The sequence below is a fragment of the Cucurbita pepo genome, chromosome 5 (genome assembly GCF_057944985.1).
Source record: "Cucurbita pepo subsp. pepo isolate OVF chromosome 5, ASM5794498v1, whole genome shotgun sequence".
In the NCBI taxonomy this organism is placed as follows: domain Eukaryota; kingdom Viridiplantae; phylum Streptophyta; class Magnoliopsida; order Cucurbitales; family Cucurbitaceae; genus Cucurbita; species Cucurbita pepo.
In genome coordinates, this window is record NC_141802.1 from 15,485,395 (window position 1) to 15,507,248 (window position 21,854).

General features: G+C 36.8%; 2 protein-coding genes and 1 non-coding gene across 3 annotated transcripts; all 3 read right to left on the bottom strand.

The window, feature by feature from the left end:
- Positions 1-747: 747 nt before the first annotated feature.
- On the bottom strand, positions 748-3,356 carry LOC111796096 (V-type proton ATPase subunit D). Its single transcript, XM_023678787.2, has 2 exons — positions 3,198-3,356; positions 748-1,687 (listed from the first exon to the last, which is right to left on the bottom strand). The coding sequence occupies exon 2, from the start codon at positions 1,673-1,675 to the stop codon at positions 890-892; it is 786 nt and encodes a 261-aa protein (XP_023534555.1). The 5' UTR covers positions 1,676-1,687; positions 3,198-3,356; the 3' UTR covers positions 748-889.
- Positions 3,357-4,017: 661 nt separating this feature from the next.
- LOC111795877 (uncharacterized) lies at positions 4,018-20,177 on the bottom strand. The gene is made up of 24 exons (XM_023678504.2): positions 19,758-20,177; positions 18,979-19,088; positions 18,091-18,256; positions 17,878-17,978; positions 17,716-17,788; positions 17,495-17,630; positions 16,373-16,533; positions 15,555-15,679; positions 15,382-15,481; positions 14,269-14,365; positions 12,493-12,544; positions 12,136-12,237; positions 11,902-12,048; positions 11,639-11,801; positions 11,306-11,533; positions 11,056-11,210; positions 8,536-8,664; positions 7,940-8,057; positions 7,587-7,782; positions 7,296-7,407; positions 7,039-7,193; positions 5,254-6,709; positions 4,922-5,116; positions 4,018-4,764 (listed from the first exon to the last, which is right to left on the bottom strand). The coding sequence occupies exons 1-24, from the start codon at positions 19,888-19,890 to the stop codon at positions 4,294-4,296; spliced, it is 4,881 nt and encodes a 1,626-aa protein (XP_023534272.2). The 5' UTR covers positions 19,891-20,177; the 3' UTR covers positions 4,018-4,293.
- Positions 13,158-13,259, bottom strand: LOC111796275 (U6 spliceosomal RNA). The gene has a single exon (XR_002815320.2). It is a non-coding gene; the product is annotated as a U6 spliceosomal RNA (small nuclear RNA).
- Positions 20,178-21,854: the final 1,677 nt, after the last annotated feature.

A 21,854-nucleotide genomic window follows, 5' to 3' on the forward strand; every position in this document is an offset into this window, starting at 1 on the left:
TTATGCATCAAACAATTCATTCAGCATAGTCGGTAGCATCCCAACTGCAAATCCACTTGCCTTGATAAGCTTAACAAATGCTTCTACACTCAAGTTAACTGACCGTCACATAAGTTCAACCCCATTCAAAACAATCCAGAAATTGTTCTTAAAGCCAAAGCCTAATCATAGAGCTACAACCACCTAATTCATATAAAAATCAGTGAGAAATACCATTGAATAAGCTAAACAAACTCAAATCGGTTGAATTGAACATGAAGCGGCTAATCGAGTCAATTGACAATAGAATGAGTGAGTTGTGCATCTAGGCTAAGCCTCTATGTAGTGTGCTTGGCCTGACGTCTGGGACATGGGTTGAACAAGGGCTTGGGTTGGTATTGGCTGAGTAGGGATCGTGAGCTTGGGCTTAGCTAGGATGATGGTCGATGTGTTGAGCTGTTGAGAACGTGTTGGCTTGGAAAGGCTAAATCTGGTTGCTAGATATCTTGAAGGTTGGATCTTGTAGGCTACTATGGGCTTCTTCTCCTTTACTCCAGAATTCAAATTTTTACACGACAAAGCTTTAAGAATGGCAATCTACTTCCACGGTGGTTTTGTCCACCTCGTTAAACAACAAATTCAAATTTTTGAACTGTTATCAAAGCAAACTGTGATTGTACTCTACAGTTGACATGGAAGGCCATTTTTTATCAAATAAATAGATTGATATGGTGTTTTATTCATTCATACCCACTTACTTAACTCAAGTAATTACAAGACCCGGAAGCCTTGAAACTGACAGCAATCAAATAAATACATTATGCCTACAGCTTATGGTGTTTTATTCAGATCACCAAATCAAATTTTTACCACAGATAACCAAAAGACAATAGAAGGACTAACCTTGAACTCAAAATATAATATCCTCATCCTTCTCACCAGCTGCAGACAATAGACTGTAAGCTGAACTTATGGAGACGCCCTTCTGCAATGACACCTTCTCAGCAAGCTGTTCCTCCGCATATAGCTTGGCGTTGGCTCGTTGTCTCTCGATTTCCCTTCTCTTATAACCCTGAATCTTTTTCAGTCTAAAGAAATCCTCCCTTTCTAGCTCGTCCAGCTCTCCCTTGATGTAACTTATAGTATTCTCTATCCTTGGCTTCACCACATTCTCTAGAGCGTTAACCCTGCGGTTTGTGGTTTTAATTGCCTCGTCAAGAGTCAAAAATGACGTCTGAAGTGAAGCAAGCTCAACAAGAACCTCAATTGCCTTTACATACGCGCCACGACATAGCTGGATCTGTTGTCCACCCCTGGCTAACCCTGTGAGATCATTTTTGGTCTCACCATCCGAATAATGTTCGAATTTTGGGAGTTTTACACCAGCAATGTTGTCCTGTCGAGATCGAATCTTAATAGCTGCATTTTGGACATTCTCAAGGACGATATGCTTGATGTTGTCACCAGCAACATATTTCGCTTCAGTAAGAGAAAATGAAGATGTCTTCATGACTTCTCCCATTGATTCCTTAGCCGAGACAATCTTCTTGAGTATCTGACGGAACTGAACAGTCAAAGCATCACTCTTCTTCTTGAGGAGAGCATGACCTCTGGTTGCACCAATAAGACGAGCTTTCATCGCTCCAAGCATTGTCACTGTTGGAACTACATTCAAACGCTGGGTTTGGCCCGACATCTTTTTCAATATCTAACAACAAGAAGACCAAGCAAGGTTGCTATCAGGGAAATATAACACAATCACTTGCAATGTATAGTTGCATGAAAGTAAAAGTCAGCACACTTGGGTCTACTTTGGAACATCCTGATTGTAATAATGAATCAATTATGCAATGAGCGAAATTTAACCACTAACGTAGAACAAGTGAAAATACGTCATCAGAAGTCCATCATATGTTGTCCTTAGCACCATTAAAGTCACAAGGTTTGTAGTCATTTGCTGTTTGCAAGGGGGGTCGGGACATGAATAACTAGTAAGCAAGCACACCAAAGGAGACATGCACAACTTTCATGTGATGTCACAACAAATTAAGTCACACAAGATGCTCCTTAAATACCGTATAAATAGTCAATCATAACAAAGAAACCCCGATACCACAAGTGACATATCAGCCCTTGACTGATATGAATCCAATCACTAATTCATTACATGTACCCGAAGGAGCAATTACAAGAAGCAAGGCAAAGAAGATTTAAGTATCAAATCAAAAAAAGAATAGAGTGAGTCGTCTTGGGATCTAAGAGTGACCATCATAGACTCCAAGTTTCGATCTAAGAGTTATTCATCATTCTAACTAGCTCTTGGTTGGAATCATTCGTTAAACTAGCTTTTATTCGTGAAATTTTGCTAGAAAGACCTCTAGCTTTGCAAAATCCAGCAAAGGCATTGATAGCAAAGGCATTGATATTTACCTATAATCCTTTCTTTCCTCGCATACGGATTCTATACCCTTGCACCACATATTGTTTTCACATTACATCTAACATGTATAGCCCTATGCTTTTTAATCATGAAACGTGTAGTTTCTCAATGTGTACACAAAAAACACAACTCCAACAACTAAAGAGCCACATAACAAAGGTCAACAAGTTTCTGTAAGGAATGTTCTCACAATTCTATTAAACCCATTCATCAATCACATGAAATTTTGAGCATGATAATACCCAAGCCAAAGTTCACATAGCAACCCATGAAATTTTCAGCATGCTTTTCCAATACATATCATCATTCAAGGCAATTGAAACAGTGCATATCAAATTCCAATCAGTGGTTTACTTACTGTGCTAAGCGCTCCTAAAATCGGATCGAACCGATACTAAACCTTTAGTAATTAAAAAAGAGCTTAAGGAAGTAGAATAATGGGGATTTGGCAAGAAAATTGTAGATTCAGATCTAAAGAGGATCCCCAGTTCAGATCTGGTTTGTGCGAATCGAGGGGGAAAGAATACTAAGGTGTTGGCGAAAAGATAGGTTATAAATGAGAAGAAAACTTAAGGTTTTAAACTCCATTTGAGAGAATTGATTAAGGACCGAATTCATGAAATCATAAGGAAAACTCCCTTTCTTCAGTTCAATCCGTGTAGATTATGGAGGCAAACCGAAACCAAAACCAAAAGATTCTCAAAATGTAAGCAAACACCCAACAATGGTAAATTAAGTAAAACGAAGAGGCAAAAGGAGAATTAAAGAAGAAGCTAACCTGCGGCCGAGAGGGAGAAATGGAGAAGAAGGAAAGAGGAAAAGGAAAAGGAAAATGGTGCAGACGGTGTGCGTGGGCGGGGCGGTGGCCGTGGACGTGGGCGTGGACGTGGGAGGGAGAAGAGAGGAAAGGGTGAGAACTGGGAAGGATTTTGGAGTTTTCTGATTACTTAATTATTTATAAATATTAATTCACAATAAACATAATGGAAATGACAGAGGTTCTTATTTTCCACTTTATTAATATATATATATATATATATATATATATAGCTTATAATATTTTGTGACTAATATTTTTTATCTCCTCTATTAACCATAAGGGTAATTTTTTATATTTTAAAAAAGTCAAAAGTGTATTGATAGAAAATTTTAAAATAATGTCCAAATTTTTTTAGTACAAAACATATTGTATTATTAAAATCAATTTTCATATAAAGTTTTAATTTGATTTAATGATTCTAAAAATACCAAATCTATTGATGAGATTTGTAGCCGTAAGAATGCACATTTGGCATCACAACATTCCAAATGACAAAACGTTTTAATTACTGTAAATAAATGACACACATCTAAATATTTTCTTTCCTTTCATAAAATTTTAAGAAAATACACTCATCCCTATCCATACCACAAATAGGATACGCATTAGTATAATTGTATAGTGTTAGACGAACACAATTATCTACAATGGTATGATATTGTCCATTTTGAACATAAGCTCTCATAGCTTTGCTTTGGGCTTCCCCAAAAAGCCTCACACCAATGAAAATAGTATTCCTTGATTATAAATTCATGATCATTCCCAGATGATAAAGAACTAAGAGGAAGAAAAAATCATTAGCACTATATAGCCTTTAATCACAATAGTACAATTGTACAAAGCTAAAGCCAACTCTACCCATCACTAACCATAAAAAGTAAAAAAATGAAAATGTAAAGAATTTATATTGTAACAAACTAACACAGTGATGGTCAAAACAAAAAAAACACATACAAACTATATAACACAAAACATCAACAACTCAACAGTTCTTCAAATGCATTCTGTTGCACCCGCTTTGAATCATGAAAGTTCATCTCGAATTATTTTTATTTTAGCCAAACGGAGAAGGTACAGGTTCTGCAAGAGCATCTGATCTTTTTATGCTTCCCATGCCACAGATAATGCATCCAGGAGAAGTTAGAGCTGAGAATTTAGCTCCACAAAGATCGCATACATCATAACCAATGGTTGACAGTCGGCTGAGCGTGGCAGCACAGAACATAGAAGGATCTTCCATTGGATCAATGGACTTATTCATTAAACCCCTTTGAACACAAATGTCAATGAGGCTCCTCAATTCGGTTTGCTTACTTGCAGGAGCTTTGGAGAAGAGAAGTTCAAGCATCTGTTTAGAATAAGAGTAATTCTGAACCTCCATATTCCGTTTTATGGCAGTTCGAATGCAATTTATTCGATGCTTTGCCAGAAGAGGCAAAGAACCCAGATGGCGTGATAGCCTGCCCATCTCGTCTTTCGCACTCAGTGCACTTGGACCTTGAACTTTTTGTAATCGTCCGATTTCCTGCAAAAAATGAAATTAATCATGGTCTGGGATGCTATAACATTAATAGTCATTTGCTTTTATTTCCAACTACCCAAAATTTTAATCGCCAGAAAACATATTAGGGTACTGAAGGACCTCAGAAATCATTTATAGACAGAATAAAGATAACAGTTACCTGAAGAAGAGTAACAGCTATCTTGTACTGTGCACATATGGTTGCTTGAGCTTTAATATCAGCTTCACGAGAATGGTCTTTGGCAAGTGCAAGAAAAGCTTCATCAAAGCACGACAAAGCATCTGAAAGATGATTCTGTTCTAGATGCGCTAGCCCAGTCTTGAAGCATACTGAAGCAGCAGCGCCACGGGGAACCTGCATTAGCAAATTAAGGTTGAAATTGATTAAGAAGAAAGAAACTATGACAATAGATGGAACGCTACTGTTAGAGCTAGAGAAGAAGGATGGCGATGCACATAATGGAGCATATAAACAATTGTAGATTTGTGAACCTGTCCAGGTCGCACTGAAGTTGCTTGAGGTGGAGGAGGCTTTCCAGAGTCAACAGAATTTTGAACTCCTAGGACACTGAGATCAAGAGGCTGTGAGGGAAGTGAAGGCTGAGCTGGCTGAACTGGCTGAACTGAAGGCAGTATGGCAGAAGCCTGACCCAAGGTCTGTGGTGGTACCCCACCATCAGGTAGTCCGATTGATTCAAATGGCACAGCTGGTTGCTGGTTGACTTGAGGGGGAACACCACCATCTGGAAGGTCAACATTAACTCCAGGTGCATTAACCTGGTTGGAAGAGACCATGTTGGTCTCAACTCCACGGGAAGAAGGATCTAACTGTGAAAGGTAAGTACCAGGAGGAGGAAGGGAAGCTGCAATCTGAAAAGAAGGAATTGTATTTTGGAAAAAGTCCTCTGGAATGGGTCTGGCCGCAACTCCTACACCCGTGGTGCCCTGGGTTGGAGGCTGCAACACTGGTACTGGTGGCGGCATCAATGAATTGGTACCAAAAGGATCAGACGGGGCAGCAGAAACGATTGGAGCTGTTAAAGCAGCTGTAGCAGGAGGTTGGGATAAATTTTGCACAAGGTCCTGGGTGGTACCAGTCAAAGACTTGGTTCTGCTAAAGGGTGGACCAAATCCTTCCCCAAGTTTAAATTGCATTGTAGCTTCTTTAATCTTTTTCACATCAACCGTTGGAGATGTAACTGGTTTATCTCGTATTCTAATATGTAGTTTTCGAGCTTTTGAAACATTCTCTTCATCACTACTGCTCCCATCAGCCGTACCGTACATCGTTTTCTTGAATTCTTCTTCTGCTTTAGCTTGTTCATCTGCAGATGTTGAACTGGAAGATTGTTTCATAAGAGTTTCCAATCCCATCAAATTATCCTTTGGCTCACCATCAGAAGATGCTTTGGATTTGTTGGAAATGGATTTTGCTAAAGGTGTTTGGAGCCCAGAGGATTTATCAACACTTCCACCAGCAGGTGTAAAAGATTTGACCAGGCTGTCCTCACTGACTACTTCAACAATATTGCCTCTACCTTTAACTGAGCCAAGGTGAACACCAATATGATCAGCAACAATTGAAGGTATAGAACCATCGTCAGTTTTCATATATGGCAACACTTCTGCAGCCAGTTCCCATTGAGGTATAGCCTTCAAATTGGTAGGAGTTTTGATTTCCCAGTTTCCACCACCCCATTCTGGACCTTTGGGAACCATGCTCTCAGCAGCAAAATTAGCAAAAATTCCTTGTGTCCATCCTGTAGAGCGGACTCTTAAAATTCGTTCACAATATCGCCTCAGTTCAGAATCTGTGCCATCCTCTTCCAATTTTTGAGCTAAACGACGTAATGCACTGGGGTTAAGGTGGCAGATAAACAAATCGAGTATGCTTTCATTGTCTGCTATAACTTCAAAAGTTTCTTTGGCACTATCGAACTGACCAAACCTGCAAGCTTAACTCAGTTACTATAGCAGTAAAAGGGAATTTTCACAAGTTCCAATACAATAACGAGGGAACCACAATTCATTCGATTTTTTTAAGAAGCATTTAAAGCAGCATATGACCAAAAGCGACCAAGCCTTCTCGGTAGAAAATGAATTCAAACAATAGGATAAATATAAGCAAAGAAGATAAGATTAAAGAAAACAAAATCCAAAGGGAAGAATGCTAATGCAGACCCAGTACTAAGAAACAATGAATTTTTAGGTACTGAATCAACATCTTCTGCCCGCAACAAAGAAAACAAAAAGAGAAATATGATCTTATCTGCATACTTGATACATGCGTAACCCAACTGGCGGAATCGATGGAACAAATGAGAGGTTGGAGGGCATCTTGGGTAATCTCTAGAACGTAAGAATTCGTCCTTTAAAACGGATAAAGCAGTAGAAAAACGAAGGGCTTTAATAGCATAAATACCCCGCAACACCTGAGTTCATTGAGCAACAGATGAAGAAAGTTATCGATTAAAAAAAGATAGGTTTGGAAAGTACAGTGGAAGATAGAAAATAAAGAATCATCCATCACTCACCTGAGTAAACTGTGGACCAGCTTGGGACAAGGACACTGCAAGATCTCCACAGACAGGAGGACCACCAGCTAAAATATCAAGTGACCTTGGAGTGATACGCAAGCTGTCAAATCTTCATGGTGAAACAAGAAAAGTAAGATTTCATTACTTCAGATGAATTCAACACATAAGGTAATAAAATGCATTAGAAAAACATATTGTATTATATATAAGATCTTATTTAGGCACTAAAATCAAGAAGACTGCATATTCTGGAGAACCAAAAATATCTACAGATGTGAAGAAGAAAACCTTGATGTAATTTGATATAATATTTCTGAAAGATCAAGCTTCTGCTCAAATCGTTGTTGCATTGTAGCAAAACCAATTAAAAGAGGTTCAAGAAGTCCAACAAGACAACTCCTTATCTCCACTCCCTTCTTCTGTCTGGGGTTTATGTCTGTTGGATTTGCAAGCAATAACCGATCATTCAAAGCACCAGCAAGAACTGCACAGAAGTCACACCTTTGCTGGTCAGACTTATACAAGGAAAGTACTATATTTCTGACTATTACATAATTGACAAAAACATTACAAGTATAGTAAGGCGCAGAATAATATGCAGTCAGAATAAAGAAAATCAACACCTACATTGTGAAACGCACCTGCATAAGGCATACTGATCGAAAGAATGGTCCTCACTTTGCCATCCCAGCCAAGCACACTAATCGCTGTTGCTGTAGAAAAGACAAGCGCAGGTCCAATCCACAGCAGGGACCGATAGTGCACATTAGTTAAGTGTTCAACCATTTTCTTTTGACCAGAAAGGTTCACAATTCATGGACTAAGATCCAAGTGTTATAAAAGGCTTAACTCATGTTTTGAGAATATATTGCAATATTCATTAATATTATTTATAATGGTACAAATTTCCGAGAAGTTACAGAATTTAGGTAAATACGAATGGTCCTACTTTATTTTCCCCCTAACTCTTAACTTGGTTTCAAGTTCTATTGCTTGCCAAAAACAGTTTGATTATTCCCAAAAAAAAAAACTCAGCTAGATGTATGACTTTCTGTTGCATCACAATAGGTAAAAACAAATGAGCACTTAGTCTCGTTTCATTTCTTTCATGAAAAATGTTGTTTCTTGTTTTTTTTTTTTTTAAAAAAAAAAAAAAAAAAAAAAAAAAAAAAAAAAAAAAAAAAGAAAGAGCGAGAGATAAACAAAGAACAGCTTTATCAACTAATGTCAAGGATATTGAAGGAATTCCCTTATCAACTTTTGCATAGCTGCTTGCCAATATATCAAGATCAGCTGAAATCATAAGCACTCTCTGGGTGGTTAGTATTCCAGCAACAAGCCCTCTAAGTGTTTCTTGCCAGTGAACCTGCAAAAAAAAAAAAAAAAAAAAAAAAAGCAAAATGATAGTTTTCTCCATGACCATGCTGGAAATGATCGGTCATCAGAAGAAGAAAGTCTTTAAAAGTTGATTGCTTTTCATTGGGATGGGGGGAGGGGGTGAGAAACAAGAACTTGATGTATATTATGCACAAAGCCAAAGAAAATCCTAGGGGCAAGGGGGAAGAGAGAAGCTTTCCCACAAAACACTGAAGAAGAGCTCTCCAATTGGATTGAACCATGGACAAGCTATAATTACAAAAGAATTGCAGTTCCTCAAACACCACTGAGTATTACTACAAAAAGAGTCCAAAGATGTCTGTTTCTCATATTCCAACCCAACAGAGCCTCTATCAGCCATTCATCGATTATGTTAGGTAAGCAAAGGGAAAAATTAAATACCCCTAAAACCCATTGCCATACTACGAAACTAAAAGAACAATGGATGAACAGATGGTCATATATAGATTCAGTATTTTGATGGCACATAAAGTAAACAGAAGGAGGGACCACCCAGTGAGCACATTTTATTTGGAGCAAGTCATGAGTGTTTAGACTTCTATGGGCCAAAGACCCAAGGAAATTTTCACCTTCGCACCATTCTTTCACATAGCATCTATTACAAAAACTAATGGGAGGGGGCTGTTTCTGTGGGCTACAAAAAGGCTGACTTAGAAATGAAGGCCCTTGATTTTTCAACGGACCAAATTGCTTCGTCTTTAAAAGTTGATTGCTCAGAAGAAGATTATATGCATCACAAGGTACCGTGATTTATTTGTTAATTTAACTCATTGATTTATTTGTTATTTGAGTTATTTCAACTTGGGGGGCAGTGATAAGATATAATTGTTACAGCTTAAATCTCACGTGAATAGATAATATATGTAAATAATGCACTTATGCTAATAAATGTGAGAGAGAGCATTATCTCCTTTTCCAGCCCCTTTTATAACATGGTTTAAAGCATTAGAATTTTTAAGCTATTAAAACTTTTTCTTCATTCTCCATGTAAGTCTATCAAGGCGTAGAGTTTCATGTCTGGATAACGTTCTTTTGATTCTCTCCTTCCAGATAAACCAAAGAAAAGTTGAAGCCACGCAATTCCACTTAACCTAGACCTTCCCTTTTAAACTCCAACCACAAGCGTTTCCAAAAGCCAATCATCCACTTGCCTAGGCAAACAAACCACATGTAATGCCACATTTGTGTGTTAGTTTGGTCAACAACCCTTCGTGTTCAAGACCATTTCTGGAGAACAGTTTCGGTTTCCTTGAAGTTCAACTTTGATTTTGTATTACTCTCCATAGCTGTGGTAGCATGGCTAAAAGAAAACTTGGGTTCCTGATGTGGTTCCAGTTATGCAATAAATCACATAGCTTAAACTAAACAACCCAAACCTACAATGATTAATTAGAATGGCTATATTTTGTCTACAAGTGTCGCTATGCATAACCATATATAATCCACATTTACTCTCACTAAGGAATCAGCTTTCTCAAGTCTAAGCCTTCTGTAAAAATCCATAAAAGATCTTCATACTAAAAATGTAAACTCGGTCTCTTTATCGTGACACACAAGGCTTAGGCACCAACAATAAATTCCAGAGAAAAATTCACAGTTCCTATCAAAGCCACAACTCCTGCTACTCTATAAAAGCATTGAGGAATCAGCCATTCACTTCTTATTCGACTCTTTCACTTCCAGGAATCAGAATGCATATTCAACCTTTTTCATTTAACTCTTTCCCCTCCCAAATTTTCCAATCAACCATCAATGCTTCAAATGAAAAAAATAAAGTTTCAAGGGAAAATGTATGCAGTGCACATTTTGGCAAGTTTTAATGGATAAGAATTTTCAATGGCAATGAAATTTTTTAAGATAACCCCTGGGATAAATTTCTTTTCTTGCTTCTATTTGGTGTCCCTGACCAGTTTAATATCTTTGTAACTACTCTAACTACTGTAAGCACCAGTCAGAGTTTTTAAATAACTCCATTACCATCAACTTTGTAATTTCATTTACATCAACCTGGATAGCACATACTATCTTGTTGCTCTTTTACTGTTTAGAATGTTTGTCCTCAGCATATGAAATTGGTTTCAAATTATTTGAACATTTTTCTTGGTTCTCATATATAAAATGGATTCAAATGCTATTGTCCCAGTCTTTTAGGTGCCTTGTACTAATGTCATTTTTTTTTTTTTTAGGAAAACCCATTTTCTTAATCATTCCCATATCCAACTTAAATGAGAGGTCAAGTGTGTGTGTGTACTCTCCTTTGCTTCCCCTTTCATACTCGTACAAAAAGCACCAAGAAAAACGCTTTGATGATTCCTCACATACCAGCATGTTCTTACTGCTCTTGAGCAGTTCTCATTACCTGAAGTACAATCTCATTTACTCTCAGCTTAATTGACTTTCTCCCTTCAAACTTTGTTGGTATATAGTTACCATCAGCTGTTGAATTCCGATGTCCCTGGACCAGTTTTGCCAAGAGAATCTGGTCCCCATGAGATGCAAGCATTAATGTTGATTCTACAAATGCAGTGAATTAGTATCAGCACAATGCATTAACGGCACTAATGTAATAGATAAAATAAGGCTTGAATAGATAATATCTACTCATTTACCTATTGGAGTAGAGAAGATACGATCCACTTCAGTCTCGAACATAAACGGGATAGGTTTATTGATAGAGGTGTTATTAGTATCTGTCGCGTAGTTGTCCTCAAGAACTTTTTCATTGTCATTTTCTTGAGAAGTCTTTCCGGATAGTATATATAAAGCAAGTCCATTCTTATCATCATCAAGAATAGCAAATTGATTCTCATTGGGACCAATAAAAGCAGCATCTCGACCTATTGACACAAACATATAGTATTCAATTCTGTAGTCGATCATACCTGTATTTCTCATAATTTTACCATGATGCACTGCAACAAATTGAACATAAAAAGACGAACCTTTGACTGTGGTACATTTACTGTTAGCTGTTGAAGAATCAGAGTTTTCCCAATAAAGAACAACTTCATTTGTGGCCCCACTGAACTCATAAGTTACAAGAAACAGACGCTGCTTTGGACTATGAGCAATGAACTTCGGATGGAATTCAACATTCCCTGGAATCTGTAAGATAAAATATTTCTCTACTTTAAAAAAACTTTTTGATTTGGATAAAATGAACACTATATCATAATGATTGAGAATACATTAGTCAGCATATTACCGATGTGTAAAGTTTCTTATAGATGCTATCTGATCCGGAGCATAGATTATATGCCATGAGGTTTTGACCATCTACATAAAAAGCCCTAACAGGATAGTGAAGAACTCGGTTCTCTTTACTGAAGAAACTCAACTCCAAATGAAAGGGCTGTCATTTTATACCGTAATGTCAGGTATCCAAGAAAACACAATATAAATGTTCCTTACAATACAAGCATTGCACTGGAAAAGATACCTGACAAACTGGAACATCCTTCAAATGATGTTTAGAGTCTAAAATTGAGATGATAGGTAACCGAGATATAGGAGCAGTTTTTGAATGGCCTTCCATAAAATGCTATAAAAGAGAACAAAAAAGGCATAAGAGTTCTTTAAATAAAGGAAACAACAGACAGAGGAGTTCAATTGAATTACATGTATATATTATGAAAAGGACAGACAAAATTCCAGGATTTTGGATCAAAGACTGGAAGTCATCAGAGACCCTTACACTTATTAGAACGAACTTTTACATATAACTCAGAACTTAAAGTTGCAAATGGAAAATAGATCTCTACGAAATGTAAAAATCACAAATAGAAAGGTAGCCTACACTGTAAAGGAAAGCCTTCCGAGCAATGTCTGATATAGTAAGCGAACTATGGCTGCCAAAAATGGTGAACAAAATAATCAGAAGTTATTCAGGAATCCTCAGTTTAAAATAACTTTTGATTGGGAAAAAAAACATTTGGATAAAGCCAAGAAAGTCATTAGTATTACCACTAACCGACCTTACTTGAACAAAATCTATTTTATAGGTTGTACCTCAGTATCTTTGTGTTATAGGGTAATGCATTATTACTAGTGTTAACTTTAAGACATGCAAACATTAGTATTTTTCATTTCCCCCTATCTGAAGTTTTATTTATTTTATTTTATTTTCCTTTTGATAAGATACCTGCAAATTACATCACTAGAACAGCAAGAACAGCCAAGGGGCCGGGGGGAAGAGAGATCTCCCTCCTAACAAGATCTAGTTATAAAAAAAAAACTTCCAATCTCTAAGGATCATAAAGAGGGATAATTACAAAAGAATTTACTACCGTAGTCACACCACTAAGACAGTATTATAAGTAGAATAACATTAAAAATCTCTATCCAATGGTTTGTCGTTTGGAATGATTTAGTCAACAAGAAAAGAAGTAAATAGCTGCAACCTTGGAAGATGAAACAATCTGATGACAACTCTAATATCAATGTTAATAGTAAAGATGAGGAGGAGATTTAGACCATTTCTTGATTTGGGTGTCATCTTTGCATAGGGGCCATGCTACTCTACTATGTATCGTTTGAGCTTTTTTCGGATGTCCCAGAAGGGACTATAGATGAGGAGGAGATTGGTTGATTGAATCAAGAATTGGAAGCCAAAAGGCTATCCGAGACATCGTATGAAGAAAAAATTAGTGAAGATTTTAAAAATGGTAATGACCTTTCATTTCCTTCAAAGTGTCTCTTAACTGATAGCCATAAAATTAATTCTTTCATCAAAGCATCTGAGAAAGAGGATTCCATGAATTAATTTGATGGGGTAGAATCATTGTATTTTAGATTAATCCTCAAATTGTGACTTGCGACATTTCATTGGATTAGCCATCAAAAAGCTTCAAAAACTGAAGCAGTTTATGAATCATTGTATTTCCAAGTTCAACAAACATCTGGATGTTCTTTTCTTCTTGGCAATAGATTGATGAAGCTTTTGCAGCTTGATTGGCAGTGGTTTTTGTCGCTTTGGCTCATTGGTGTGTCAAGATCTTCTTAGGTGTTTTGTTCTTCAATGTCTCTCTTTCTTATTTTTTGCTCTTGTAATATTTGGAGACTTTTACTTGACTCGGTTGTTTGATTTACTTTTTCCACCCTCCCTGAACATTTTTCTTACTTTTCATCGATAAAGTTAGTATACAGTCTAAAAAAGACATGCAAACATTAGTGAATGAAGAACTCGACATCTATTTGAGACTTCTTTTACAGTTACGATATAGCATCACCCTAATTTCTTTATTTATTTATTTTTAAGAAAAGGAAAATGAGAGAGTGGGTATTTATTATTTTGAAAGTAACCACTGAGGAAATGAGTCATACCAGCATTTAACCAAACGAAGCCTAACGCTGCGTCACTACTTTCCTTTTTCATTAATAAGAACCATGTTTTTTAATTCTAAACCTAACAAATTTCTCAAAATCAAATTCAACAGTTTACTTTCAGCTTCATCAAAGATTAAGATCAAAGACCCTAAAAAATGAAAAGGCAAAGAGTATCATAGCCTTTTCCCATTTTTTCTTGCAATTGGAAGTATTCATCTATCAACAAGTACAAAATGCAGAAGCTCACCCTTTCAGAGTATGTTCTTGCAGCTGCGCTTGGAGTTGATGGTCGGCCAATATTCCAGATGCACCCAAGGATGAAAGCTTTTCTTTCAAAACAGATGCTGTAAGCAATTCTACTGTTAGTCCATTTAGCACAACAACAGATTGGACATAACATATGAGAAGATGCCACACTTGCAAAGAAAGAAGAAAGCTTTTATGACTCCGTTAAGTTAGGTTTGTGTGGGCATGTGGCCTCGTCAAATTGTGTGGGCATGATTAAAAGGAATTTTACATCAATTAAAAAATGCAAGCTTATCACTCCATTAAGTTATAAAAGCCCCTTGAAACTTGTGGATCGTCTTAGGGAGAACTTCTCTTATTCTAACAGCACCAAACTTATATGTAGAAACTGATAGCACCAAACTTGTATGTAGAAACTGATAGCACCAAACATATACGTAGAAACTGATAGGTCTAAAGTCCTTCACCCAACTCACGCTTAGCCTTCTTGGGTATAAGACAGAAAAACGTCCCAACAAGGGATTTTTCCAGGATATCTCTCTTGTAAAACTCTCTAAGACCTCGCAAAGATCGTCCTTAATAAAATCCCAACTATCCTGCAATAAGGCCATGGTAAATATTCTTATCCCATCTACGGAAATAAAGTACCCCATCTCCCCATGACTTTCTGAAATGGACACCAGGCAAGACCTTCAAGAAAAAGCTTAGGATGAATCACTGAGAAAAAGGAGAAGGCTTCCTCAATCTCTTTGTCCCCATAATAGGGTCTCTCCATTAGCATTTTCCAACGAAATGACCTCGTCTCCTCTCACTATTGCATGAAAAAAGGTTGCATTGCAATCCCTTCCTTAGCCCAATTCACCTTAGCTTTCTATCTCCAACTCCTTCGAAACTGGCACCTCAAAACTCACTTTCAATTAAACATGCTCCTCCCTCGATGCCTGACTTCAAAACCCCTCCTCCTCTTGCCCATCCAGATATCATATTATTATGTAATGCATAAATTATAACTTATTTCCATCACTAAGCAGTGTGTAAGTTTGATTTATACATTTTTTCTTCTAGATGATAGATGCATAAATATGAAAAGACTGCCCAATAATATAGCGATTACCAGAAGATCCTCTTGCACTTTGCAGAACTGCAAATAGTTGTTTTCGCCCTTCCCTTGTGTATGCAGCCCTGTTTTTCACAGTATCAGCACCTGACATGTTCTGTCAACCAAACATGTGAATCTTTCTGAAAATTAACGAACAAATTAGATGATATAGCACAGGCTCACTTAACTGCAAACAGCAATGCTGCTAAATTGAGTTTAGGGTGAACTTCTAGTGCTTTGATCCTAGGTAGAGGATAAACTGTGTCTCCACCCTGCTGAGAAAGGATTCGCGGTATATCGATTGATTCAATCACTGCAAAGCATAAAGAAATATAGGACAATAAAAACAATTAGTAAACAAAAACATAAATGAAATAATCATCGTCTTGATTGGGTTGCATTCATATTCCCTTGTTAGTCTCATTTTTCTTTTTTGATAAGACATTACTTTTATAAGACTTGTTAGGCTCATTTTCTGCTTTCTTCTCTCCCAATAGGAGTTTGTATCCTTGACCAATTTTTTTTATTTTCATCAATCAGTCAAAAGTTGGTTTCTAATTTAAATAATGACAGATCACAGACACCTTAGGACAAAAAGCACAATGAAAGAAGCAGAAGAAGATAATGAACCAATAAATGATTGTCGCATTCAAAACAATCAATATTGCTGCCTAAAGGCAAAATGAACAAACCATAAGCCATATAACTTCCCCAAGGGAAGAAATTATGTAAAGAAACAACAAATGGAAGATATGATAATATTCAAATGAAAAAGCTTCAAACGTTTAGTCAATTCTTCAGAGGAATAATAAAAGGAAAAGGTAAAAAAAGAACAGAGGCCAACTTCTTTTCAACATGGAAAATCAAGATTACATTAAAAGACTAACTCATGGTGGTAATGACTTTCAAGAGGAAATACAACTCCAATAAAGAACCCAATATTCAACACCAACAACTTATATCCTAATTATAGATTTGCAGTAAAGTTATTTAAATAACATCCCACCTGCAGGTTCAAAAAAATTTGCTTGCGTGGGCGGTCTATTTGGATTCAAAATGACTCGTGTTTTCCATACTTGGAGGTTTCCATCACTGGAGAGAGTAACAAGTAACCGCAACATTGGTAGCCAAGCAACTGATGTAATCGGCTGGGAACCTGCTTGCGTACTGAAATTCCAATGGAAAAGAAGACTTCTATGATATTTTTCAACTTTTAAAAGGGGGTGAGCTATTTAAAGTGATTAATGCAATAATGAGATCTACTGTTCATGATACTAAAAAAAATCCCAATGGGTCCAGCATTTCAAGCAAAGATAAGAACGTTCAAAAGACTGTAGTCTGAGGCTAGTTGAGACTACATAGAAAGCTAGGTAAAGTAATAACTTCATTTATTCAACCTGGAAGACTAAAAGAACCTTCTCCTCAAAATATTGAGTAGAATTGCATTGACATATAATCCAAGACTACACATATACACTACTTGGGAGATTGTATCTTAACAACATGTTTTGTACCTATCTTCTCATCAAAACATCAAGTAGGATAGATAACTAATCAAACAGTTCTTAAGGTAAAGTAATAACTTCATTTATGCAACCTGAAGACTAAAAGTAGCTTCTCCTCAAAATATTGAGTAGAATTGCATTGATACATATCCAAGACTACACATATACATACTACTTGGGAGTTTGTATCTTAACAACATGTTTTGTACCTATCTTCACCTCAAAACATCAAGTAGGATAGATAACTAATCAAAAAGTTCTTAAGGTTACAAGAAGCAGAGATGAGCAGTCTCGTTAATACCCCCAGAGTTATGCTTAATGGTAGAAATACTCCGCAGCTGAATTAGATCCAACAATGATGCAGTTTAGTTCTTCAGAGAATTGGAATCTTAAAGATCAGTGTTAATTGACCAGAACAAACTCCAGATAAAAGTGATGCTATGACCACTTAGAGTTGGAACTTCTTGAGCATCAATTTAATTATATAAATAAGTAGCTAGCAATAATGACAAGGGAGAAATAAGCTACTTCTTTTTTATGCAACCAGATGATGGAAAAAGGTTAAAGAATCAATGTGATGGCAAGTAAAACACGCAACAGAATACGTAACCATAATGACTCACATTCCAATCATACTAGGTCTCTCAGTTGAAACATCCCATGCCAAAAGTGTACCCCTTCGATCACCAACAAAAATCCACTCCAGAGTTGGATGAAATGCAAATGCTCCAGCACCAATGAGTTTTATAGTGTTGTCAACTGAATAAAAAAAACTTATTACTTTCATATGTGCAATATGAAGCATCTTAACAAAGAAAAAAGAAAGAATCTATTCTCATCTCACGTTGCAGAGTATAATGAACAGCATAAGTATGAATGTTATATGCCCGAATCAAACCATCAGCATAAGCCACATACTGCATGAGAAGGAAGGACAGACCCTTAGTATCAATAAACAGAAAAGAAGAAGATGTTTGAAAGTTAGCGAAGGGTAAAAAACTATTACCAATAGAGGTAGGCGAGGATGGCATGCAAGATTGACAATAGGTTTCTTCAAATCTGTCTTAATTTTTGTTGGTGTCCTACCCCCTTCGACTGTACCAACAACTGTCATGTAGCAACGAATATTCAACAGTTACACAGGCAATTATGCGTCTTAGACAGCAAAAAATGCACAATAACAAAGAAGATGGAAATCCATTAAATGATGGTAGCTGACCTGTCACACTCATCCTTTTGTGGAACCCAAAGAACACAACAGGCTGTAGTGGTGTCAGTGCAAGATGCACTTCTGTATCAGATGAAATCTGTTCCATCTTCTTTTCGGGGGAATGCAAGACACAAGTTTGCTCTGAGTCAAAGTCACAGGATCTAATTGTGCAATCCTACAAAAGGGAAGGTAAAATATACATGAACTAGGGTAAAAAAATTCCCACATAGCTAGCATTTTTACTTCTTTACAGTATTTCTACTAGATCCTGTTCCACCAGTCACGATACCTACTGAATCCGGATTACATACTAACCACCCCAACCACACACCACATAAAACCTAAATAACTGCAAAAAAATAATAATAATAATAATAATAAATAATAAATAATAAATAAATAAATAAATAAACTCCATTGCCCTGCTAATTGAGAGATTGACGGAGAGTTGTTATAGAACTTTGGAAATCTAGTAACCTGGAATGACGTTCTAAGGAGCAAACTCCAACCATTTGATCATCCATGATTCTATCTACCCTTGCAACTTTCCCTATTATTCCAACAAAATTCCCCCAAAAGAAAAGCTAAGCCTCCTTTCATCCACAACTCCAATAAAAAGGGAGTCTATAACCTAACTAACAAAAAGGACTTCAATCCAACATAATAAATCCTAGCTCATAGTTTTTTAAAAAAATAAAATGCTGCTCAACCAACAACCATAGTGAGGCATTAAACCTAATAACTTCTCAAACCTCCACCTCTCCAAAAATCCCGCTGCTTTTATTCTTTCATTTTGCTTAATAAAATTTGATTCCTTGTAAAAAAAAACAATAATAGAGAAAAAAATATATTAAAAATACTCAAGAATGTTGAAAAATCCCATATACAGTGGATCACCTGAAGCATTGCAATCACAGCATGCCCACTTTTGGGGCTATAAGACATGCGAACAACTCGAGCACCAATGTCAATGGAAGAGATCTTGCAACCAGTTAATGCATCACATTCTGTGGACAAAAAAGTAACGTGGAAAAACATCATTAAAACATGTAACAGCGGGCATAGCCAAATAGAAATATGTAACAATAAGCATACATCTCAAAAACTGATTAATGAGGTTGCCAGATGCTAAGTTTATAACATTACAGCCACCAATAATGATGTTTTCCCATTATTCAGTAACCGTGTCAAAAACTAATTTTCCCTCGAGTGAGGCAGGCACAAAAAAGAGGTCGAGCAGAAGCCTGGTCCCTAGGTAAAAAAGATTTTTCTGCCAATTCCAGCTCGGAAAATCTAAGTACCAACTACAAGTCTAAAATCACATAAACCCTAGTAGTGGTCTGATCACTCGAATCCCTAACATGGCTACGAGCACGGTATCAGGACTTAAAGATCACAGTATGTTCCCAATCCCAGAAAAATAGTCCACGAGAAAAAGTACATAGTTCTCTCCTTCTACTCTTAACTTTCACCATCAAATATTTCCACATTAGAAAGAGAAAAATCACCACTTTTCATAAGTTAGTAGCCTATAACGTTTACAGAGTGACCTTGTCATTAGAATGTTTACCTAATTGTCGTAAAATCAGAATTAAACCGCTCAAATTGGCAGAGAGAAGCAGAACTGTAAAAGATATACAGTAATGAAATAGATCACAAAGGAAATGACTACTGACCAACGATGTAGGTCCCGATGGCGACGGCAACGAGTGCTTGATGGGGATGAAATGCAGCAGCATGAGGTTGTAATGGTTTCAGCCCTCGCCCTACATGCCGTAGATCCAGATGGTGAATCGTGTTCCACTCCATTTTCTACCGAGAGTTCAGCTTCACAGATTTCTCGTCATATAACTAAAGACGGAGTAGAACTTGAATTTAAGAATTGAAACCCCAGCTGAGAAAAGTTGTAAATCAAACTGGATGAGGAAGAATAACGGAGCGAGGAAGCTAGATCTTCAATGGAGGAATGATTCGAATGGAGCCTGCTGAATTAGCGAAGGATCTGGTTCGGTTTACTCTACTCCATCTCTGTATCTTCTTCCTCTGGAGGTGTAGTTCGAGGGGAACGAAGAAACAGAACTGGGTCTCTAATGGGCTCGAACCCGTCTATGTAGCTTTGTCATTTCCACCCAACCGGGAGGTGACAGGTCATAGCCCATCGTCAGTCTCCAATGTATTTTTACTTTAATTTCCAATATAATAACATATTTTAATTTTCTTTACCATCATTTCCTACATTGATAAATTTATTTTATTATTTAATAAATAGTGTAATTGTATTTTTTGTCTAATTTAATGTTTAAAAAGACAATAGGATTAAAAAAATATTCTTCTACAAATTTTAGATTAAAATTCACATTTATAAAAATAACAACATGAAAGCAAGATATAATCAACAATTATATTATTTCAATTCCATCTTTGTCTAATCGTGACATAGTTTGTACGAACTGGGAGACGGATAAAATTTTTGTGAAATAAAATAAACTAAATTTAAAATATAACCAATATTATATTTATATTATATAAAAATAAAGTTTATATATAAGTATTTAAAACCCAACATACCATTTAAAACACAAAATAAGGAACGGACACAAAATATTTTAAAATAAAAGGGTTGAGGACGACGGGTGAGGCTTGTCTATGGCACCCGCTCCAGAGTCCGCTCCCGACTTGACCAACTCCTTGTTACCTGACAAAAAAAAATGGAGAATAAGGAATGAGTACAAAGACTCAATACTTGTAGGCTATTAATCGTGTCCTTAATATGCTAAGGTACCACACTTTTTTTTTTCTTTTTTTTTTTTTTGGTTACTTAGGCCCTCTAATTCGTGTTCTTGACTTAGGGTTCTTATCGTGATCTATCATGAGGAACTTGGTCCTTGAATTCTAAAACCCTGGTTATCCTTTAAGGGTCTTGGTACTATAGTTCTTGTTTCTTTGTTCTTGGTTATTGTTCTTAGAACTTGGATCTTGATTCATGTCCTAGTCCTTGATGTTTGTCTTATTCTTGGTACTTTCTAGGTTTTGTTCTATTCTTGGCTCTTTCCCCCAGACACTCCCCCTAGGATTTACGGTACTAGACATGAATCTGACAACTTGTGTTCAAGGCTTCATGCGTTCCAAGTGACGTAGTTTGAACCTGCATCTTAGGGTTTGCCCTTTGATACGGTCTGAAAACCTATGGACAAAGCTTCATGCGTTCCAAGCAGCATAGTCTGAAAACCTACATCCAAGGCTTCCTACGTTCCAAGCGATGTAGTTTAATCCTGCATCTTAGGGTTTGCCCTGTGATACAACCTAAATACCTATGCCCAAGGCTTCCTGCGTTCCAAGCAGCATAGTCTGAATACCTACGCTCAAGGCTTCATGCGTTTCAAGCAGCGTAGTCTAAGTCATGAGAGCATGTTGTACCGTGGGAAGTCTTAAGAGGTTCTTGATTCTTGGCCAAGGTAACTTAATCTCTTCTTGTTTCATCGTGGCCCTAGACTACTCCAATGACAATATCACTATCATGGTAGCAAAGTTGCAGTTCAATTGTGTACGCTTGACATACTCAATCCACATGTTCACATGCCATACCAATTTGACCGTTCAACAATCTCTCGAGAATTTTGATATGAAAAATGTCATGGCAGGCATAACACAAAATAATTCTTCTATGTTGAACATGACTCTGGTTGAAACTTATGGAGTTGTGGTTGATTCACTTGCAACACATGGAGTCATGGTGGTTTCAGATAACCACATAAGCCAACCACGCTGGTGCT

What these genes read in the sequence shown, in the direction of transcription:
- LOC111795877 (XM_023678504.2), bottom strand. Translation starts at nt 19,890, where the DNA reads ATGGAGTGGAACACGATTCACCATCTGGATCTACGGCATGTAGGGCGA. An exon ending in ATAAGAAACTTTACACATCG is followed by an intron (nt 11,802 to 11,901) that starts GTAATATGCTGA and finishes TTTATCTTACAG; the next exon opens with ATTCCAGGGAATGTTGAATT. An exon ending in TTGATAAGGGAATTCCTTCA is followed by an intron (nt 8,058 to 8,535) that starts ATATCCTTGACA and finishes ACTAATGTGCAC; the next exon opens with TATCGGTCCCTGCTGTGGAT.
- LOC111796096 (XM_023678787.2), bottom strand. Translation starts at nt 1,675, where the DNA reads ATGTCGGGCCAAACCCAGCGTTTGAATGTAGTTCCAACAGTGACAATG.